This window comes from Lepidochelys kempii, chromosome 12 (assembly GCF_965140265.1).
Source record: "Lepidochelys kempii isolate rLepKem1 chromosome 12, rLepKem1.hap2, whole genome shotgun sequence".
NCBI lineage: Eukaryota > Metazoa > Chordata > Testudines > Cheloniidae > Lepidochelys > Lepidochelys kempii.
Genome location: NC_133267.1, coordinates 15,613,207 through 15,637,211, shown reverse-complemented (window position 1 = coordinate 15,637,211; position 24,005 = coordinate 15,613,207). Strand labels below are relative to the sequence as shown.

Below are 24,005 nucleotides of genomic sequence, written 5' to 3'. Positions count from 1 at the left end.
TTTTGTGTTTTTGGAATTTTTAAATACTGTCACATGAAAGGCTGACAAGAAAAGAATAAGTTGCTACTTGCTCTGTGAATGCCAGTTGTGCATCGTAGACCAGCTAGGGAGTTGAGACAAGACGTAAGACGCTTATAAATAGTATCAAACTAGTACATCTGCTTGTGACCTCATTTATCTAGCACTGAATTACTCATGATTTATTTACGTTTCTTCAGGTAGCAAGTCAGTTACTTTATCCTGCATAAGCACTAGATGACAGATCCTATCTCTGCGTGAACCAAAATATACTCTTACGATATGCCCAGGGAATAAATGATGTCCTAAATCAGATATTTATAACCTATAGTTAATAACAAGCAAATGTGAAACATACTACACTAGTTACTAACTGCCAGCTGTCAAGTCATTCCATGATTCCTGTTGACCTGTATATTAAGACAACTGTTTTTTTTTTTGGCCATTCCACATAGCATATTTCTTAAAATTTGTGACACCTGGACACAGCTATAAAGATTGGCAGTGTAAGAAAATTCTACTCTATATTTATCTTTAGACTAAGTCTTCCTATAGTTGCCTGCTAATGTACCCTACCTTGACTTAGAAAATCTGTGCTCTTTGGTGCATTATGCTGTGGAGTCTCCTCACCAAACACTGCCTGATTTAGGGTGATAACTTTGTGAAGTGGATTATTGTCCATTAGGAAGAGATGTGAGGTTATAAACTATTTACTTAGTTTGGCAAACTTGACTAAATACAGGAAAAATCTAGAAGCAAAAGGAACAGTGTTTTGTGATGTCGGGAAATGTTGCTCCACAAGCATAATAGCATATTAGCTGCCCCTTTTCATTTTAAATGAAATGAAATAATTTAGGCCTTCAGCAGAGCTATGTAATTTTGAATACTAGCTTGTGCAGAAGGAAGAGGGATAGACACTCTCTTCCCCAGCAGAAGACATGCATCTGGGACACACAATTCTTGGAGCTTTTTGGCATACTGGGAAAATGTGCTTACAGCACCATATACAGTAGCACAACATGGCATAATTCCCTTCTCTGAGCCTAGCAGTTCTGTTGGCTGCTGTGGAAGTGAGCACAGGTCTAGCCCTACCTACTCGCCCGGGTGTCTCATACTTCCAGTAGTGTTTGGAGGCAGCGTGTAGAGAGGCTAGCTGGGGCTCGTCTCTCTCCGGGCGGCCAGGAACCACACCGCCTCACTACCTTTGGGCTCTTGCGGGGAATTAGTCTGGCTGCGGGAGTCTTCCTCTATGGCCTTAGTGAAGGTACAGATAAACACAGTGAGCCTAGGTCAGGCTGGGGCAATGGTGAGTCAGGCCCTCAGGCAGGGGCTGAGCAGTAACAGTATATAATAACAGGCCCAAGCCCTAGGTTCCAATGGGCCTAGGAGAGGGGGAGACTGCCACCCACAAGTTGGGTGGCAGGGGGATGCAGACCCTCCCACTCCACTGCATCCCAGCCCGGGGCCCTAGCAGCAGCAGAAGACCCGCTACTGATTCAGTGGGGATCCTGGCCGCAACCCACTGACATTGGCTGCAGCACTGCGAGAACCCGACTAGAGTTGGCTGCCCCCAGGCTATTCCCAGACTCCCCCTCTTGAGGTACCTGGGTCAGGGTGGTGTCCTCATGGGGGTCCAGCACCATGGATTCCTTGGGATAGCTGGCACGGGGCAACTCCTCTGGGTAGCTGGTGCGGGGCAGGTCGGGCCAGTCCTCGGGTTTTCCGCAGGCCGCTGGGCTTTCCCAATTGTGAGCTAGGCCGGAGGCGTCTGGCCTTCCCAGCATCTGCTTCCCTAGTGAGCCCTGAGGTTGGGCCTTTATACTTCCAGGGCAACGCCTGACTCTTGGGGGCGGGCTCAGAGCTCCCTGGCTCCGCTCACTGTGGTGTCTGGAGGGGCTCGTCCCTCTCCAGGGTGGCAGGGAACCACACCACCTCACTACACAGCGATTCCTGGTATCTCTACAATTTGTGACTAGTTTCCACTTGCAGTGGTAGGGAATACCTTCTGGTGCACCCGCACAGGGACCAATCATAACAGCATTTTCTATCCACAGCTACAGTAAGATACTGTTTTTGACCTACAGAGCCTTTCTTTGGGAAGCAAGTGAGCTACTTAATTTGTCCCTTGTTTCTTTGTTAACAGTTGCTGAAGACCCTGCAAAATCACTTGCCGACCCATCTTCTGGATTCGGTCATTCTTCACCACCACTACAGCCGCCTCCAACAAACTGTTTATCTAACGAAAATAGATTTCACTCTCTACCTTTTAGCCTGACAAAAACGTCTCATACTAATGGTACTATTGGACATAGCCCCCTCTCTCTGTCTGTTCAATCAGTTATTGGGGATTTGAACACTGCTGCCACCCAGGAAAGTCCATCAACAGTAGTGCCTGTCAATAACTTGCATGGTCTTGAGGCAGGTTCACTGGCTGAAGTAAAAGAAAATCCTCCTTTCTATGGAGTAATCCGCTGGATCGGTCAGCCCCCAGGAGTAAATGAAGTATTGGCTGGATTGGAACTGGTAAATAATACAAACTGCACAGTCGTATTGTTTACAGTTCTATTTTCTGTCTGTCTTGCAATTTAAGTAATAGTTTTGTAACTGAGGACCAGAGCCCATGTACTCTACAAAATACCAGTAATTTGGCTTGGCTGAAATATAGTTGTCACATGATCTGAGTGCAGCGTAGTTTAAATTTTTGAATAGGACTTAATCATTTTATAACTCCATTAAAGCCCTGTTTCATCACCAAGTTATGAGATGGTTGGGATCTTTCTGTACTACAGATAAAACTGTTGTAGTTATACATTTTTGTAGTGTAGAAGAGCCTTAAATTCCTTTTATTTGTTTCTTAGTTTATATAGGCTGCTCCATCAGAATTTGTGAATTACTGGACATCCATCATTTTCTCTTTAAAAAGACAGGGAATACAACCTACATAAAATATTGTCTGTAATAGTCTTCAGAATGTGAAGGCTGTTACCAGATGGTAGAATATTAGCACAATGATTGCCACCATAGTTCCACAGTAACTAATAGTTATATTCAGAGACTTGAATTTAGCAGTGGATTTAAGTCATACCTAATAGGTAGAGCAGAGCAGAAAATGGTTTTCCAAGTCCTGCTCTGCTTTGGAACAAAACTGGGACTTTTCAAATTTTTTTTGGAGGGAGGAAGGGAGAGAAAAGAGAGACACACCCACCCCAGAATAGCTCTAACCACTATATACTAGCATTCACCTGGGATATGGGAGACCTGGGATCAAATCCTTGCACTGCCAGATGAAGAGTGCTCTAACCACAAGGCAACTGGTTATTTTGGGGTGGGTTTCTCCCGGTCTCTCCTGTTGGAGTGTCTTCACTTCATATGAGTAATATTTATTGGGCTAGAGAGAGACTCTATAGCCAAGTGATTAGAGTATTCATTGGGATGTGTGAGCCCAGGTTCCAGTCCATGAGTCTTTCATGTCCCATTTGAGTGTCCCAAGAAATCTTTCCTGACAAAAGTTACTGGAAAAAGTGTTTTTGTTTTTTCGCCTCCCCTTTCAGTTTTGATGAATTAGCATTGTCATTGACAAACCATTTTGCCGAAAATTCCCAACCAGTTCTACTTACAAGGCCAATTACACAAATTTCAAATAAAGCCACAGTTGCAGCAGAATTATGCAGATTTGTGTTATGATTTTGATATTTTTATGGTAGTCGTAGACCTGGTTGTGACTGTGCAGCAACTAAATTATTTTCTGTGCGCGTAATATGATGCCTCTTAAGAATAATTTTCTATTGAATTTTACACAAGTATGTATTAAAATCCTAGCGGTATACATATGGTAAACATGTTTTCCCTCTTAAAGAGGAGGCAGATGAGGACATGGGTGCATTTTGATTTGTCACCAAAAAAACCACTGTAGCTGATTAACTCTGTCCTTCATCCTATATTTGCAGTCACAAATGATCTGCAGGCTGTGTTTTGTGACTCCATGGGCTAAACTTGGCCTTTGGACTTGCACATAGTACACTTCTGCAATAGGTCTAACATCTGTTTAATAGTCATTAATACCTTTGACAGCATCCTTGAAATAGCTATCTTCCAGTCTTAATCATTCTGTTCCCTGTTAGAATTATACTTCAAACATTCAGACTTCCTTCATGCTCACACGGTTACAGAAGCTGCACTGGTATATTTCCCCCCAGCCTGCAATGAAAAAATTCAAACGATAATTATTTATGGTGGTGAAAAATACTGCATAGAGAATACCGTAAACTTACCTGATTGCAGAGGGGTTGAAGGGCACAGCAATGTGGCTTTGCTGGTCTTATCATTAAACTAAAAAATAAATCACTCCTGAACTGAAGCCATATATACCAACTTGCAGCTCTAAATCAATCTTGCATCGCAGAGTAGAAAACTTGAGTAGAGGTGTCTTTATCATAGATATCTTGTCAAACACCTAAATCACCAGAATCCTAGGAATTGGACTTCTAGGACAGTAGTTCTGCATGCATTTTTTTCCGTTTTTTAAAAAAAAAGTGGTAAATCCCCTCTGTTTCATTTTCAGGAAGATGAATGCGCCAGCTGTACAGATGGAACATTTAAAGGAACTAGATACTTCACCTGTGCCCCCAAAAAGGCTCTCTTTGTTAAACTCAAGAGCTGCAGGCCAGATTCTAGGTTTGCGTCACTGCAGCCTGTTCCCAACCAGATTGAACGCTGCAACTCTCTAGGTATTGAACATGTCCTTCACAATTATTTACTAATGTGGAAGTAACATTCTTTCTGATTTTGGTTCTTCATGCAGTAGTCAGCTAGAAATACATACCATTTAAAAGGCTGTACAAACACTACTTAATCTGATTAGTAGTTGGTGAGAGTACTATGCACAGAACACAATTTAACATTTTTCTGTGAATTATTCCGTCAATGACTTTAAAGCAAAAAAATGTTCTACCACTACTTTTAAGAAAGTTGAAGCTTTTTCCTATTGCAGTCTTATATATCATATGACAAAGATCAGTGTGTAAATTGTGAAATGTATTGGAAATTGAAGTTTTTAATTACACTTGGCATTTCTCACTTTACTGATGGCAGCAGCAATCTTGCTGCGAGTTTTATAGAAATGTAGAGTTGGAAGGGATGTCAAGAGGTTATCTAGTCCAGTCCTCTGTGCTGAGGTAGGACACCCTGACAAGTGTTTGTCTAACCTGTTCTTAAAACCTTCAATTATGGGGATTCCATAACTTTCATTGCAAGCCTGTTTCGATGCTTAACTATCTCTATAGCTAGAACCTTTTTCCTAAATCTCCCTTGATGCAGGTTGAGCCAATTACATTTGCAACTCCAGCAATATATGATCTGGTTCAGATCCTGTAAGTCCGCTTCCATTCTCCTTCAATACAGCTTATTTTGAGAGGGGAAAAAATCAGCATGTAAATACTAACAACTTATTAAATGGAAAAGAGTGCTTGTGTATGTGGTGGAGGCATATTCTCTGGATGCAAAATATTCAGACTGTCTTGATGATCTTGTGCTAGATGTGTTTTGGCAAAGAGAGAGAGTTTCTAAACATTTGTACCTTTTAAGATGGTTTAAATAAAATATGTAAAAATTAGGATGAAATTCATTTATGCACACTAGATAAAACTATTCCAGTGTAGTGGGCTCAATCCAAGTGTGGTAATGTAGGACATCAGTGGGGCTTTAAGGACTTGTGCACCATTGCTGCAGAATGTGTTTCACTCACTGAGAATAAATAGTACAATAAATGCCACACTGCTTCCTTCCAGGACCTGAAGAGCAGCTCTCTGTTGCTTGAAAGTTTGTACATTCCTTCAAGACAAATTGGTCCAATAGAATGTTACATCACCAACCTTGTCTCCCTTTCTAGTATAGGGAAAGAATGGTTTTAAAGTAAGCAATATGTTGTCTACAAAACACTTTTGCTTTTAAGTAACTTTAAAAAAATATTTTCAGCCTTTGGAGGATACTTAAGTGAAGTAGTAGAAGAAAACACTCCTCCAAAAACAGAAAAAGAAGGTTTAGAGACCATGATTGGAAAGAAGAAAGGTATCCAGGGTCATTACAATTCCTGTTACTTAGACTCCACCTTATTCTGGTAAGGTTTTTTTTAATTTTGTTTTTAATTTCTTTTAATTTGTGCAACTGAATTCAAAGATGTGGGTGAGGAGAAATGTTACAAACATAATAGAGTAGCAGAGTACTAATTTGTATTGAATGTTTTGCATTATTGCTGTGCAATGAACAATACATATATATGATTACATACTGGAGATGAACATAGTGGAATAACTATTGTACATGTTATGCCAGTGTAGGGATTACATTCATTTCAATTGAATGGAACCCACCAGGGCCGGATTGGCTCCTGACTATACATTGTGATATTCACTGAGTGGGTTAAATAACTTCCTAACATGAAATGTTTAATTTGAATTCTTGAATGGTTTCCAGTCATTATTCTTGTCTTCTACCTTTATTTTCTTTGGTGTGGAGTAATTTATTTTTGCTTGATTTTGTTCTTTACTTCCTCCTCTGGCCTTCATTGGTTTGTCTTGAGACTTAGTTATGTTCCTCAGCATTTTACAGAATGAAAATAATTTTTTTTTGTCTTTCAGCCTTTTTTCTTTTAGCTCTGTTTTGGACACTGTTTTACTTAGACCAAAAGAAAAGAATGATGTAGAATATTACAGTGAAACTCAAGAGCTGCTAAGGACAGAGATTGTAAACCCTCTGCGGATGTAAGTAGTTGCATAGAAAACATTGTATCAGAAGTAGCCAATGAGTCTCCAGTCTAGTATAAATTTCATAAATACCTAGCCAACTGTGCAATAGTATGTCAAGGGAATGAAAAGTTCCTTCCTGAGGACTGCTATTGTAAGGCAGCGAGGATAAACTGCTCTGGTGATTTTTAATCTAATTGGTGTAACTGCAGATGATCTTACAAAAAATGTAAGACGGCATAGTTATATCGGCATTTCCATTTTCTGGAACTGGAAACAAACTTGTCTCTAGCTTTAGATAAACCATATGTGTTGGCACAAAATAAGTGGTAGTAGTCACCAATGGTGACTTGGATAGACAGATTGTTCTAACTACCCAACATCTTGATAACTATGGCATGAAAAACAGTTGTGCCTCAGTTTCTCTTCTGTTTAGGATTGTGTGATTCAGACGGACTCTTCTCTTCCTCGTTAGTCATTAGTAACGATCACAACTGGTTTTAAAAAGTTTCAGAAAATTCTGCTTTGTGGGTATATCATACACTGAAATAAATCATTTAGCAAATTATATTAAAAGAGAAATTCAAAGGTAATGAGTAGAGATGAGAAGTTTGAGGCTCATAGAACAAAGGAAATGTTACAGTAGGACATACATAGCAATATGCAGTGGGGATTATAAATTCATCTTTAGTTCAAAAAAAATCACTGGGGTCTATGAAAACATAATTAATTAGTAATGGTTATAGTTCTGAAGCTATACTTTGGTTTTACCATTAATAGCTTCTTTGTAAAAGTTTTAGCTTTCTTCCTTTGAAGAAAAATGCTGGATTTTGAACTCTTAGAAGTGAAGACGTGCACACCACTCGTGTATTTTGTGATTCCATGGCCAGAGAATGGATTGCACAATCTATCTCCAGCCAAAGAAATCTCAGATGATTGCTAGGACAGAAAATTAAAAACTTTTTGTTTGTTTTTGTTTTTTTGTCTCCCCTTGCCCCCAGTGTTTCAAGGCTTTTCGCTACACCTTCCCACAATATAGAAAGAGGAGACACGTCTCCTCTCTAATTCACAAAACTTCAACCACCTCCATGTTTCAAACGCAGCTTTTTGCATTCAGAAAAAAGTGAAATACTCTTAACTGGAACTATTTCTGCAATGCTGTTGTGTACTGTCATAAAATTTGGTGAATACTGAATATGGTGGGGTAGTGCAAGTTAAATTGACAACTATTCCAAAACTGAAATGTGTGTAACACAAGAAAATAACACAAGAAACTAATTTGTTTCATGTTTTATAAAACTCTGAATTTACATGAAGCGATCACAGAAATGTCCATGCACCTCAGAATTCAGCAGCACTCTGTCATAGAAAACTGTGGCAATGATAAAGAACTTGGTCCATTGTGCTGCAGAATACAAGAGGTCTGGCATTTAGATTTATGAGGGGAATGCCAGATACTATAAAAGTCAGTAAGGGAAATAAAGTTTTTTGAGCAAATAGTCTGTATTCTAGCTTCTGGTTATTAAGTCTCTCTTCTCTATTGACTTGATGAAAAGGGTTAGCTAATAGTTTATTAAACCAATTTCTTAATGTAGTTACGGATATGTGTGTGCCACGAAAATAATGAAATTGAGGAAAATACTTGAAAAAGTTGAAGCTGCATCAGGATTCACTTCTGAGGAAAAAGGTAATTGTAGAGGTGTTTTTTTTTGTTTGTTTGTTTGTTTCTAGATATCTAGTAGTTGCTATAAGAAGGGACCGAAAAAATATATTAATTACATATTCTATGTTAAGATATACAGAGTTTTTTTTTTTCTGTAGCACCCATCACTATAGTATCAAAACTTTGATTTAGGGATGGAGATTGAAGAATTTACTCTCCTGCTAGCTACTGCTGATGAGGAGGCCTAAACTAGCAATTTCTGCAGAATCTAAGCTTTTGGTTCCCCCCCCCCCCCTCCCCCTTCCCTGTATTACAAAGGGGAAACTTCTTCCACCAGCCAGAGGAGGTCCAAGGCTGATATGAAAAAAAACCAGAGACCATGAGAGAGGTTGGAAAAAGAACTTTCTTTAGGAAGGCCAGCACCTTCCTCATGGAATGATCTTGAGCTCCTCCATAAAGCCCTTCCCCTTTCTGCTTTCAGGTCTTTCCTGAAGACTCACCTATGTTGTGAGGGAAACTAGCTGACTTTTACTTACAGGTTTGAGACTAATTAGCTGTAAAATATATTAAAAAATCAACAATCACAATATTTTATTACCAAGATGTGACCAGTCACTGCTCAACTATTCAGCTAATTTCCTTCTTTTCTGTTGGGAAAGTAGCATGCACTTTGCAAGTCCTGCTAGAAGCAAATTAATAATCCCTTCAATTAGGAGTGATAAGAAGACACGCCCACTGTTTTTGATATTGAGATCTGGATAGCAGATGTCTGTCTGTCTGATCAATATTAAATTGGAGGCTGTGACGCACCAACAAAGTAAAAATGATTACCACTGTAGATATTTCTTGCATCGATTAGCAGATACTGTAATTACTTTTCTATTTCCTCTGCTGGTGGTAGCTTTTTTCCATCTTCTCAGGATAAAATTTCACAGGGTCAAATAATTCCCTTTGGAGTAGGATATCTTTGTTCATCTGTAAGTCTTGTTATCCAGAATTTAGCCTTCATCTGTTTATGGTTCTGTTTGGTGCTTAGTAGATGATGAAGTTGAGGATTGTGTGCTCCCAAATGTGGCAGTTGATAAGTTGACATAATTACGATGCTACTAAAATTGAATGTTTTGTTGGGTTTTTTTGTTCCAATTAGAATAAAGCTGCTTAATTTTATTACAGAAAACAGTCTTGGAGATGGTATGTGCTTTAACATGCTACTATTACTTTTATTTTTGTCCAGATCCAGAAGAATTCTTGAATATTTTATTTCATCATATTTTAAGAGTAGAGCCACTGTTAAAAATAAGGTAAAATGCTCTTTTGACTAAGCAATAAAAATGTACATGTTGAACTCTCACAGCCAGATTTATTCTGCCAGTGATGCTAGTGCCAGTGCAGGAGCTGAAAAAAGGGCTTCCACCCTTAAAGCTGGTCTAAATTATGCTCCTTGCTAACACTGCCTTCAGCCTCATTTGGGGATGTGACAGGGTGCTGAGTAAGGAGAGCTTAATCATCCCCCTGCCACTCCAGCCTCAATCAAGGGGGTTGGATTGGGGCTGGTTGAAGAGCCCTGTGCCTGCCTGGCAAAGAGAAACAGCTGCCAGCCTTATTAGTTAGGGGCTATAAAAGCTAGGGGAGGAGAGAGGCAGGCACAGGGAAGGGTTGGGACTGGGACTGGGACTGGGTGGGGCAGAGCAGGCCCGGGCCCGGGGCCTGCTGCTGGCAAAGTTTGGCTGTGAAAAACCTGTACGTAAGTAGTAAGGCGGTGGTGGGAAACAGCTGTAAATAAAGAGCACTGGTGTTTGCATCAACCTGAGGCATTCCTGACTGGTTTGCGAGGGAAGCAGGGGCAGAAACCAGAGGGGCCCAGCTTACGTCTCACGACGGGGGTATCAGCAAAGCATATTGCTGCTTTGGCTTTGCCTACTGCTGCCTCTGGCTTGCTCCTAAAAGCCCTTTGTGTCAAGGTTTTTGGTTCCCTGGGGATGGTGTAAAGGTCTCCTGCCCCTGTTTGTTGTACCTGCCCCTGTCTTATGTGCCTGACCTTTTATGGCCCCTTTGTACCAGCATAGCTAACCCACAGGGCCCATAGAGCAATTCTGAATCTAGCCCTTACTGTGTAGCCAGTTACTTTTGGAACAACTTTTTGAAGCAATCTTAAGCAGTAGAATCTGACATAAAATATTATGGCTTTTCAGGAAAAATGTAATAGTTTGCTGTGGAGGAGGCATGAAGATTTTGATTCCTTATTTCTTTCAAAGTTAAACACATGCAGTCCTTATTAAAAATAATTCTTTATAAAATTGTAGGGCCTCATTCTCCCCTATGCAAGTTATTCTTTCTAAGGCAGGATGAGAGAACTAATCTAACTCATGGAGTTTTATATTCATTCTTTGGGAATAGGATGTTGGGGGTTTATTCACCCTCACCCCCACATAGAATTGGCAGAGATTTTGCCCCCTAAATCTGCATGTCTTTGGGCATGCAATGGAGGGCCTATTGCTTCCATGCTGTTGCCTAGCCCTTGCCTTTCTGTGGCCCCTTGACAATACATCTCTTGCAGCAGCCTTGTTGCCAGGAATTTCTCAAGGGCTTCTTTCACTGGGAATCCCTTTCTCCCCATAAGCTCTGCAATAAACTTTCCTGAGTTGCCCTTCAGATTTGAGTTGATATTATTAAACCTATTGTGGTCAGCTCCTAGCCCTCTCCTTTGGAGCTTCTTCAGAGAAGCTTCTGTAAGTTGTGGGAAAAGATAGAGGAAGCATGCTGCGGAGCTGGCACACTCTCTACTTTCTTCCTATTTCTACCCTAGCCCAGATTCATGGGCTTTTGTCTCCCCTCCTCTCTCAAAAAATAAGGAAAAACTGAGTCCATATAGAGAATATTTTCAGAATGTAACATGCAAGATCCTGGCCCACTATACTGCAGTATTTCCGCACTGTTAAACTATGATGATTTGCCTAATCAATCTGTAGAAATTGTGGATGTTCCAGATTTAACAGTTTGGGAATTTCGGATATTCACATTAAAATAGATGTAGTATAGTTTTTATAGTTGAACAAAATTTTAAGAATGCTTTAAGCCCAAGGATACCCAGTGCTGTGCTTTCTTAAAGGAACACTGAAAAGACAAAAATCATGCTTTCAAAGGAGGTTGTCAAGGTTCCTTCCCTACTCTGAACTCTAGGGTACAGATGTGGGGACCTGCATGAAAAACCCCCTAAGCTTATTTTTACCAGCTTAGGTTAAAACTTCCCCAAGGTACAAGCTATTTTACCTTTTGCCCCTGGACTTTATTGCTGCCACCACCAAGCGTCTAACAAATATATAACAGGGAAAGAGCACGCTTGGAAACGTCCCCCCTCCCCCCCCCAAAAAAAATCCTCCCAAACCCTACACCCCCTTTCTTGGGGAAGGCTTGATAAAAATCCTCACCAGTTTGCATAGGTGAACACAGACCCAAACCCTTGGATCTTAAGAACAATGAAAAAGCAATCAGGTTTTTAAAAGAAGAATTTTAATTGAAGAAAAAGTAAAAGAATCACCTCTGTAAAATCAGGATGGTAAATACCTTACAGGATAATCAGATTCAAAACATAAAGAATACCTCTAGGCAAAACCTTAAGTTACAAAAAGACACACAAACAGGAATATACATTCCATTCAGCACAACTTATTTTCTCAGCCATTTAAACAAAACCGAATCTAACGCCTATCTAACTAGATTGCTTATTAGCCCTTTACAGGAGTTCTGACTTGCATTCCTGCTCTGGTCTGGGCAAAGAAAAAACAGAGACAGAACCCTTTGGTCCCTTCCCCCCACCCCCTCGTTTTTCCTCTGGCCAGGAGAGATTTAAAGGTGGTTAGCCTCCCCTTTATGTTTATGACAGAGGTAATCTTTATCAGAGTTCCTAGTGACAGACTTTATTAAAATGCAATACATGCTAATCTGGAGCGCCATATTCCACACACAAGCAGATGGATGGGCTGGAGAATTAAATGAAAGTGAGGAAGAGTGCCTCTGCTGTATGCCTGCCTTTTACCTATCTTTTCTGCAGCACCTCACAGATGCCTTTTGTCCCTGTTTCATAAAGATGGAACACTGAGGCAGTTTGTGAAAGGGGTAGGGCAAGGCAAGATAGCAGCAACTTTGAGTTTTGTGCTCTGAGAATCCTCCTTATATCCAGGAAGAAGTTAATGCTGCTTATTACAGCATTGATCTGTGCTCTAAGGTAGCAGTTATTGCACAGACAAAAGTTTAATGACTGTGTCCTCAGGAATCCATGCTGGCTAGGCAGAAAGTCCAGCAGTGTGATGAAGTAGCTCTTCAATAATGTCCTTTCCCTGTGATCTATGGGGTTAGAGACCAATGATGGACTCTCTCATACCCCTTTTCCCTGATGGGAGCGTTAGTCAGTCAATCTGTCCAACATGAACATTTAATTTACTAAGCTCCTTTTGAAGACTTACTGCAGGAGAGTATGATATGACTTATGATGTAATTTTCAGTCTTTCTGCTATCTTACTACTTGCACCTTCACTCAGCTTTCAGAGTGAAAATTGCCTTGGTGTGTCTCGTTTTCTGATACTCATGCATTTGAAAGTGTTTCTGTTGGTGTTTCCAGCAATGCATTGTCCTGCATTTTTAAAACATTAATCAAAATATTTCTATTCCTTTAAATGTTTTTTTTATAAAACACCCTTTTCCTTAACTCTACCTGTGCTTATCCACTACTTGACCATGTCCCTTTAAGCTTTTATTTGTGGCAACCTGAAAAGTGCATAGCATTATGAAGTTGTTATAAAAAATGAAAATACACTTAAAAGTAAAGGGAATGGTGTGAAATGGTTTTCTTATTCAAGTATTTGTACATGTGGATCCCCCTCATGGTCCACGTGCACTGTATGTGTAGGAGTTCAGAATGTTTTTTCTAGCAGTATCTATTAAGAGTCATTTGTGAGTCTTGCATGCCTCATGCACTACCTCTCCCAAGGGCATAAAAGCCCATGCAACCCCAACCGCCACGCGGTTCCTTCTGTCTCTCTGCCAAGGGGCAGTCAGAACAACCTCCATATTCCTTGCTTAATCTTAATCTTCCTTGCTTAATCTTAAATCTTACTTTGTTCACTGTAGCTTTTTTTAATAGTTATTTGTGTTTCCTTTAGCTTACTGGCTGTATGTAAGTATATGTTAACCATTGTAAAAATATTCCATTTATTTTCAAGATATTTTTTATCTGTATTCTTAGGTCAGCAGGTCAAAAGGTACAAGACTGTTACTTCTATCAAATTTTTATGGAGAAAAATGAGAAAGTTGGAGTCCCGACAATTCAGCAGTTACTAGAATGGTCTTTTATCAACAGCAGCTTGAAGTTTGCAGAGGTTGGTCACAGTTGTTAGTTTGTTTATACAGATGTGACCTTTACACACAGTGGAAAATATTCTGTTTCCTAAAAAAGGAGAAATGTATATTTTGTGATATCTTAATCACTGGGTGAACATTCAATATTTATGAGAAGAGTGGTCTACTAATACTGGTAGGAAAAAGTGCATGACATGATGCTAGACATTACCTTTTATAAAATCTCATTGAGATGGTTTAGTGTGTCTCTGTCTTTTGACCAAACTGATTGGAAATAAGGTTAATGTTTTGGTATATTTAAAAACAAAGTTTTTGACATTTAAATAGGTTAATTTTCTTTTGTTAATCATTTAATTTTACAGAGGAGTAAGACTTTTGATCCCTTTCTATGTTAAAATTGTGCAGATACTGTCTGTTCAGGGGAGGGGAATTAGTATATGTTTTAATATACCATTTAAACATGGCTGGTACCTACTGCACATGAAGAATTAGGTTGGAGTCCTTTCTTCTTAATTTTAGGATTTTTATGAGATTACAGTGATATAGTTGTAAACATTAAATTATTTTTTCATTGTTGTTTTGGTTAATATATAGACATGTAGCTTTAAAAACATTATGATTTAGCAACTATAAACCAATATAATACTAGATGAAAATTTTATAAAATGTATATTTGGAAGATCTAAATTGCATTCTATTTTGGGATTTTTGGTAGGCACCCTCATGTCTGATTATTCAGATGCCTCGATTTGGAAAAGACTTCAAAATGTTCAACAAAATATTTCCATCTCTGGAATTAAATATAACAGACTTACTTGAAGACAGTAAGTATAAATTACTAGGTATTGTAAAAGTAAGTAGCCTGGTAGATTATATTAAAAATGTAGAAGTCTGTGAAATAGACTGAGCTTGGAATGAACTTTTGTTCATAACCAATAACTTTTTTTCCTTTTGATCAGTGTGACCACACCCCACCTTTAAGTGGGGGAACTGTTGTCTGGCTTGCTGAGGGAAAGGGAACAGTGATTTATGGGTAGGGTGCGGGAGGAGAGGTCAGAAGCCGCTGCAAAAGGAGGTGTGGATCAGTGTTGTGGTGATGACTCCGCCCCTGGGACCAGAAAGGTGGAGAGGGGTGAAAGAGAGTAAGCCCTTTTTCCGCAGAGGAGGCGAGACCGCACCCACACTCTCTGCCCTTGAGGTGGCAAAATATCAGGTTTGGTCAGGACCTGCTGTGGGTGACACGCTAGCCACTCCTTTAGGGGATTTTGGGATGAGGGATTTTTCCCTCACCACCAAATTGGCTGGGCTGGGGGGGAAGGGGTTCGCTTTCCCCACAGCAGTTTCAAGGAGGGCTTTGTTATGGTGTGGACTGAAAGGAGTTAAGCTATATGTTGCAACTTATGTAAGTGTGGCTCAGATGTCCAGTGCAGGTAGTCCATAGGGAAGGTGTACAGTGACTGGATAAATGGCCTGGTAAAGGATTTAAAAAGGAAGTATTACTTAATGGAACAGGACAGAGGGATGGGTTTGGGGCTTCTATGAATGGCTCAGCTGGGAGCCACCCCGTCCTTTCTTATAGCCCACCTTACGAAGGGGGGTTGGATGGTAAGGACCCCACGGTGGGTTGGCTGGGGGACCTGGCTAGGAAAAGAACAGGGAGGGCTAGCGGAAACCCCCGGGGTAGTTATTGAATGAACATAGTTACCTGCACTGTATGCTTTTATTTGCTGGGTACTCCCAGACATCTGATGAGAAAGTTGCAGCCTGATTAAAACCATATCCAGTTTTTCCTGTCCTCCTTTTGGTATGGCTGGACAATCCCTGTGGGTGCTCCACTTGGGGTGTGTCTGCCTTTTTGAGTGGAGATTTTTGGTAGCAGTGCCCATTTGACACACACGTGCCCTATGAATTATCGTGCCCTGCACTGGAGTTATAGAGAGCCAAGTGGGTGAAAATGTCCTCAGTTTCTTCTCCACCATCTTTGGCCAGAGATGGAGTCTACTGTGTGCCTATTTGCTATAGTATTCTTTAGTTAGCATATAGTTAGTTACCTTATAATGTGCGGTTTCAGAGTAGCAGCTGTGTTAGTCTGTATCCACAAAAAGAAAAGGAGGACTTGTGGCACCTTAGAGACTAACCAATTTATTTGAGCATAAGCTTTCGTGAGCTACAGCTCACTTCATCGGATGCATTCAGTGGAAAATACAGTGGGGAGATTTATATACACAGAGAACATGAAACAATGGGTGTTACCATACACACTGTAACAAGAGTGATCACTTAAGGTGAGCTATTACCAGCAGGAGAGCGTGGGGGGGGGGAACCTTTTGTAGTGATAATCAAGGTGGGCCATTTCCAGCCGTTGACAAGAATTTCTGAGGAACAGTGGAGGTGGGGGGGGAGGAGAATAAACATGAGGAAATAGTTTTACTTTGTGTAATGACCCATCCACTCCCAGTCTTGATTCAAGCCTAAGTTAATTGTATCCAGTTTGCAAATTAATTCCAATTCAGCAGTCTCTCGTTGGAGTCTGTTTTTGAAGTATTTTTATTGAAGAATTGCTACTTTTAGGTCTGTAATCAAGTGACCAAAGAGATTGAAGTGGTCTCTGACTGTTTTTTGAATGTCATAATTTTTGACATCTGATTTGTGTCCATTTATTCTTTTACGTAGAGACTGTCCAGTTTGGCCAATGTACATGACAGAGGGGCATTGCTGGCACATGATGGCATATATCACATTGGTGGATGTGCAGGTGAACGAGCCTCTGATAGTGTGGCTGATGTTATTAGGCCCTATGATGGTGTCCCCTGAATAGATATGTGGACACAGTTTGCAGCGGGCTTTGTTGCAAGGATAGGTTCCTGGGTTAGTGGTTCTGTTGTGTGGTGTGTGTGGTTGCTGGTGAGTATTTGCTTCAGGTTGGGGGGCTGTCTCCCAAGATCTGTGAGAGTGATGGGTTGTCCTTCAGGATAGGTTGTAGATCCTTGATGATGCATTGGAGAGGTTTTAGTTGGGGGCTGAAGGTGATCTGTTGTTTTCTTTGTTGGGCCTGTCCCATAGTAGGTAACTTCTGGGTACTCTTCTGGCTCGTATAATGTGCATAGTTGTTGGAACAGTTCCCAGTTTTCTCTTCGTAAAAATGTTTTAAAAATGTATTACTGTATGTAGTCAGATGGCAGTTAAGAGTGCCAGACTCTTCAGGATTCAAAAGGTGCCTCCTCTGTGAGACAATATCCCTTCTGTGGTTGACATTCCCAGAACCTCTGCTGTTTGGGAGATACAGATCCTTCAAGGGCAGATTCTGAAAAAATAGGGAAATCCAGTTCAAACTTCTGATGATGGATAAAGCTTTATGCCCAGCTTCAGATCAAGGGGCTGAGGAATCCCCTGTACATAGATCTTCCAGTACTGCTAGTGCCCTGTCCACATCAAGATATTGGTCACAGGAGACCAGTAGAGAGGTCGACTGTACCTTGGTACCAAGTACAACTAGGGTACCAACGTCCTCTATAGAGATAGCCTCAACATCTGCCTGTAAGCAAAAGGAAGTGGGAGTAAATCTCCAAGAAAATCTCAGGCTATGTCTACACTATCGTGGTAAGTCGATCTACGCTATGCAACTCCAGCTACAGTATTCACGTAGCTGGAGTTGACATACCTTAGGTCAAATTACCACGGGATCTACACTGCGGCGGAGCGATGGGAGAATCTCCCATCGACTTACCTTACTCTTCTCGTCAGGGGTAGAGTACAGGGATCGACTGGAGAGCAAACTGCGGTTGATTTGGTTGGTCTTTAGTAGACCCGCTAAATTGACCACTGGTGGATCGATCTCAGAGCGTCGATCCCTGCCGTAGTGTAGACCTGCCCTTAGTCACTGACACAGAAGTTGACAGAGACCTCAAGTCCCAAGGGGAGCTCCATGCAGGCCGAGTGATGCTGGTACTGAAAAGGTGAAGAGGAGTCAGCCTTCTAAGGCAGACTCAATACTGGGTTCGGGTACTCATGCCCAGAATGGCAGAGACACTGGTAAAAGTTCTAAGCCTGTCCCTGGCTACTGGTAGCATGAAAGTCAACAGTACCAAATACTGTTGTCTACCTATGATACTAATGGAATTGAAGTCAGCTCACTCCTATGCCAAATGTTTGGTACCAGCTGCATTGGTACTGAAGCCATCTTCTACAAGTTCTTGCTTGATCCCTTCTTTAATAACATTGATATTGCAAGAATTTAGGTACCCTAAGGACTTGCTAATATCTATGGAGCCAGAGTCGTCTCTGTTAACAGGTTGGTGGTTGGAGGGGTGTCAGCATCAAGACTTGGTCACTGACCCCTCTGTTTACAGTTTCATACTCCCCTTCCTATACGTGAACAAGCTGAACAACGATCTCTCTCTTCCCCTCCCCCCTCTTCACCATTGAAGTGTATGAAAGAGGATTCTTCAGATTCTCAAATATCCATGCAGGGTTCCCCTGTCTATCGTGGGACATATTGCTCTCCCTCCTACACTGATATAATACAGAAGGATAGACCTCAAGTGACACCCACGTGACTGGAACACAGATGTATGCCTCCACCTATGCCATTTGGCCCCTCCTCAGTCGCCTTTCTGGGACTTGTGTGCATTCTATTGTCAAAATTTACAATGAATTGTCACACCACAGGAAGGGGCGGAAAAGGGCCCATTTTCCAAAACCACCTATATCAGGAAGAGACCTTTAAGGAGCAGGAAGCTAGGGTGAATAAGGCGCTGACTCCTCTCACTAAAATTTCTGCCTCATCACCGGATGCAGCCGTGATGTTTCCACCACCTTCTATGGCATATGTCTTCAGACAGTTCCAAGAATCACTGAGATGAATCACAGAGACGCTTCAGATTCACTTAGAGGTGCAGGAGCTCCATCATAAACTCCTAGATATTTTGAGTACTCTGACATCTATAAGGATCACCATTCTGGTCAATTAAACTGTTATGGAGCCAACTAAGACTGTTGGCAAATCCTAGCTTCCACGCCTGTAAAAGGCCAGATAAAAAATATTAGGTTCCTGCAAAGAAATCAGCATTTCTGTTTTCTCACTCAGCTCCTAATTCCCTACTAGTGGAGGCTGTTAATGAACAGGGCAGACAGCATAGCTCAGAGTCCACCCTGTACAATAAGAACTACAAGAAACCAGAGCTTTTGTCACAAATTTTTATTCTTCAGCGAAATTTCAGAATAGCAAACCATCAGGCACTCCCGGCCAAATACAACTGTTTGAATTATAACAGATTTAATTAGTTTATTGAGCGCTTGCCAGAGGAACATCATGAACAATTTAAGGCCATTGTACAAGAGGGTCAACTGCTGGCAAAAACATCACTCCAGGCCTCCTTTTGATAGTGCTGATACATTAGCATGGTTTATATCCACTGCAGTGGTTATGGAACAGCATCTTGGCTACAGCTGTTGGGCTTCCCAAGAGAGAGGTCTAGATGACCATTGAAGACTTTCCCTTTGATCATTGCACACTCTTTGCAGACTTGGCAGATGCATTTTTCTATAGTTCAAGGATTGCAGAATGGCTCTTGAGTCCTTGAGAAATTTATGCTCGTGTTAATAAGAGGAGATTTAGTATCGTGCAGGGGTGGGCAAAATATGGGCTGCCTCCAGCCCATCAGACCTTTTAATCCGGCCCTCAAAGTCCCTCTGTTGAGCGGGGCTCCCAGAAGCAGCAGCATGATCCTATTCGTAGGGGCAGCCAAAGGGCTCTGCATGCTGTCCCCGCCCCAAGTGCCGGCTCTGCAGCTCCCATTGGCCAGGAACCACAGGGAGCAGAACCTGCAGACGGGGCAGCACACATTGCTGCCGGCCTTCTGCTGCACCTGCACGTATGGAGCTGGAAGGGGCGCATACCGCTGCTTCCAGGAGCTGCTTGAGGTTAGTGCTACCTGGAGCCTGCACCCCTGACCTCCTTCCATACCCCAACCCCCTTCCCCAACCCTGAGTCCCCCTCCCATCCTCCAAACCTCTTGGTCCCAGCCTGGAGTCACCCTCCTGCACCCCAAACCCCTCATCTCTGGCCCCACCCCCAGCCAGAGCTCTCACCCCCTCCTGCACCCCAACCCCCAATTTCATGAACGTTCATAGCCCGCCATACAATTTACATACCCAGATGTGGCCCTCAGTGGGACTTTCCAGTGGAGAAGGAACTGAGGGCAGTTTGCCTGCACAGCTCCATATAGCCTTGGTGTGGGGCACAAGCATGTGTGGGTCACGAGCATGGGAAAAGGGGCACTACTACCAAAAATGTCAGCTCAAGGGTGCAGGCTGCGGGCGTACCTGAAGTGGACCACTGACGGGGGACACATCTCAAAGAACTCCAGTTATTGCACAAGGTGAGTAATTGCTCCTCCTCTTCACAATAATTCAAAGCACCATCTTGAAGACGTTGTAGAATGTAGATTTGTGTCTGGATATACTCCTTTCCTCTCTCTTTTTATACTTCGGGGATAGAATTAAATCTTAATTCAAGTCGTTGTCAGGTCTTGTGTGAATAGTGTTTCTTTAGAATTCTTTTGTTTTTCTAGTTCTAAGGAATAATTAGATGTTAGCAGCTGTAAGAGGTGTTACAGCACAAGTATGATATGTATCAGAATTGTGGGTGAATAGTGGTCATCTAGAGGCAAGCAGTAGCTCTGAGATTAGCTAAGTTGAAGACTTTGAACAGCCAGTGACAGTCAAGTTTCACCTGCCGGTGCTCCAGCTCCACCAGATTAGTGCCTAAAACTCCTAAAGTTCATTTCACACTTAGCGCAGTCTATGCTATCGCTTAAGTCTATTTAACTTACATCGTTCAGAAAAAGACACACACCCCTAAGCAACGCAAGGTAACAGTGATCCAAGTGCTGTCCACACCGTTGCTTTGTCGGCAACAGGCACACTTCCGCCTCTCGTGAAGGTGGAGTAATTCTACCAGTCAGAGCTCTCTCCCATCAGCATGGAGTGTCTTCACAAGATGCGCTACAGCAGCATCCGTGCAACTGCACTGATGTAGTGCTTCTAGCGTAGACTAGCCCTCAGTCTTCTCTTTCTGTAGCTTGCCGTGTCAGTGTCGGTTCACCAAACTGGGCCAAAAATCAGTTCAATTTTACCTTTTTTTTTTTTTTTTTTTTAATTGAAAAGAGGAAAGGGAAAAAACTGGGAATTTTAGTATTTTTAGCTGTAATTTGTGACGTAGTGTTTATATTGGAAAAGCTGGGATGACCTTAATTTCTGGGACTGCTAGCCAACTTTTGAACAAAAACACATATAATACCTACTTATCTGTGTTTCAGTACTGTGCCTGTAGGTAAATCTCTAGTTTAAAATTGGTTGAAATTACTTCAAATATCTAACAATAGCAACTTTTTATTAAGTCCTAATCTTCTGGAATGTGGCTTTTAGATGACCCACCATGGATTTTCAATTAGTTGAGTCAAGGGTTTGTTTGTGGTTCTTTACTTAAGTTCTGCTTAAATGCTAAGCTATTTTAACTAGTATAACACTCACTAGATTAATAAAATATAGAATAACTTGTGAAGTAGGCTTAAAAAAAAAAAGCACGTGTGCGGTTACATCCAGTAAACTCGTACGGAAACACTTTCTACATCAGTATTTGAGCTTAAGACTAATAAGTGTGTGTGTGTGTCGCTCTTTCCCCCCAGCCCCTCTGCTGTAGACTAGTAGAAGAGCAAAAGTAAGCCCACAGAAAATAACGATGGAATTTTTTTATTTTTGTCTTTCTTTAATTACCAACAGTGATGTTAAATGGCTTAATGTAGGTTATATTTTTAGGTCAAAACAGATCTTTTGTACAAAAATCTGAGACAAAGCATTTTTTTTTTTAAACCACAATGTAGCTCCTAGGCAGTGCCGTATATGTGGAGGACTTGCAATGTATGAATGCAGAGAATGTTATGAAGATACTGACATTTCTGCTGGAAAAATCAAGCAGTTTTGTAAAACCTGCAACACACAAGTAAGTGTACTTTTTTTTTTTTTTTTTTTTAATTCTGTGGTCCTTTTAAACTAATGTGTACTCGCAGCTTGGTGTAGTATAGTAGTATCAGAAGGCACAGACTGACACGTGGAAGCAGGGATATTAGCAATTGGGCACAACATGAAGGGTGCAGTCCTCATTAACAAGATCAGTCTCTTGATTTTAATTCATTAACACACCCTTGATTACATCAATTGAGCATTTACTGTAGCCTTTGGTAACTACACAGTCCAACCTTGTGAACCTGTGAGGAGAATGCAGTAATTCCAGGTTACAGGAGCTTGGTATCCTTTAACTTTGGTCAACAGGAGTGCACCTAATAGTAAAAGCATTTTACTCATTTCCTGTGTTGCTCGTTCAAATTCAGTTCCGGGTAGTAGTGACAGAGTACTGTCTGGTTACTGTTTTGGCATGTCTGGTTACTGTTACTGTTTGGCTGTCTGGTTTGGCATACTGTTTGACGTGTTAAATTATCTGGTCTTGATATCGTTTCCAGTGGACAGATAGATGTCTGTTTCCACTAAAGGTGTCAATAGTGATGATTATTTTTGTAAGTCTGCGGGAGGAGCGGCGCAAAGACTTTGAATAGGTTTGGAGACTGAACTCCTCTCATCTCTAGAGTGGACTTCTCCATGGCGGGTTGGAGCTACGTTTGGTGAGACAGCATAGGGGAACTTGCACTGCTGTTGTCCATGTAGACCTGTTCTTTGGTTAAGACAGACTTCATTCTCTAGTGCTGTCAGTCTGCCCTTTCATAAATACTAAAATCCACACAGCCTTTTAAAAAGAGTGCCCCCCCCCCAATACAGTTGCCAACTTTCACGTGGTAAATAAGCACTCCACTCCAACACTCACAATAAGCCAAAAATCAAGCTAATCCCATTTCAAAACAAACCAATCTCTAAGAACCCCAACACTGTGACCAGAACCCCCCCCCCCCCTGCAGGCAGTCTGGACTGTGGTGGGTCCTCTGTGCACCCCTGACTTTGATCAGCCCTGGCTTGCCCGGAGCTGATCAAAAAAAAAAAAAAAAAAAAAAGCTACAAGGCAAAAACTAGCTAACAAGTAACTCTCAAGCCAATTAAGCCAAAAACAAGACCAATTTCTACATTGTCTTCATGAGTCTGGCCCTCAAGTGGGTTTGGTTGGGAGTTTTTTGGGTGGGTTGGTTTTGTTTGTTTTTGTTGTGTTTTTTCTCTTTCTGAAATATTGACCTAATTCTAGGTTCACCTACATCCCAAGAGACAGAGTCATAAATTCAATCCAGTGTCACTTCCTAAAGATCTACCAGACTGGGATTGGAGACATGGATGTATCCCTTGCCAGAAGATGGAGTTATTTGCTGTTCTCTGCATAGAAACAAGCCATTATGTAGCTTTTGTTAAATATGGGAGGGATGACTCCGCCTGGCTCTTCTTTGACAGCATGGCAGATCGGGATGGTATATCTTTGCTTATTTTTTTCTGTTAGACTGTCACATTAAACAATGTTAGCTCTTAAATACTGTGACTTTAAAAGTTTTCCAGTACCAGAACACATACCTTTTTATATGTCATGAGGCTTGAAAAGTAATTTTTGTTTTAAATGCCAAGACACAGAAATCTGTTTTTGTTTAGTTCAAGTCCACTGGAATGTAGCTATTTAACTCTACAGTGTGTAACTGTCATTCTCACTTCTCCAAAATCTCAGGCTTAAACAATTCAAACAGTAGCTGTCTTTGGCATAATAGAAATAAAATCTCTCTCTATTGCAAAATCAGTGTCCTCTGATTTGGTAGCAGTGGGAGACCGTTATCCTATGATAACATTTTCTTTAACTGACATTCTCTGAATTAACACTGGTGAATTGAAGAGGACAGTACATTCAGTACTTGTGGCTAGTGCCTTAAAAAAGCAGATAGTAATAGATACAACAGGAGTTCGACTAAGAACCATTGTATATTTTTGTGGTTCGCACATTATAAGTAGCTCCAGTGATGATAGGCAAGCCACAGTAGACTCCAGCTCTCTCTCTCCTACAGCGGTATTGCTAACAGGAATAAAAAGTTGCAAAAGTAAAAGTCCAGTAAAATACACAAATCTGACTGGATGCACACAGCAGATCTGATGATTAAGTTGTAATTTTTCTGACTATTACTGCACTTTCCTATTGAATGCCTCAGCACACCTGATAGCACCCCATTAGTTAGGCAAGTAGTTAAGATTGT

At 41.3% G+C, this 24,005-nt stretch overlaps 1 protein-coding gene across 4 annotated transcripts in view; it reads left to right on the top strand.

Annotated features, from left to right (window-relative positions):
• Positions 1-24,005, top strand: part of CYLD (CYLD lysine 63 deubiquitinase) — a 46,785-nt gene that overhangs the window by 17,124 nt on the left and 5,656 nt on the right. For all 4 annotated transcript variants that reach the window (XM_073307654.1, XM_073307655.1, XM_073307652.1 and 1 more), the window contains 10 exons: positions 2,162-2,541; positions 4,580-4,745; positions 5,992-6,133; positions 6,654-6,776; positions 8,354-8,445; positions 9,656-9,722; positions 13,664-13,796; positions 14,492-14,600; positions 21,660-21,778; positions 23,024-23,240. In XM_073307654.1, the coding sequence (XP_073163755.1) occupies positions 2,162-2,541; positions 4,580-4,745; positions 5,992-6,133; positions 6,654-6,776; positions 8,354-8,445; positions 9,656-9,722; positions 13,664-13,796; positions 14,492-14,600; positions 21,660-21,778; positions 23,024-23,240 (1,548 nt within the window). The remainder of the gene's footprint in view (positions 1-2,161; positions 2,542-4,579; positions 4,746-5,991; positions 6,134-6,653; positions 6,777-8,353; positions 8,446-9,655; positions 9,723-13,663; positions 13,797-14,491; positions 14,601-21,659; positions 21,779-23,023; positions 23,241-24,005) is intronic.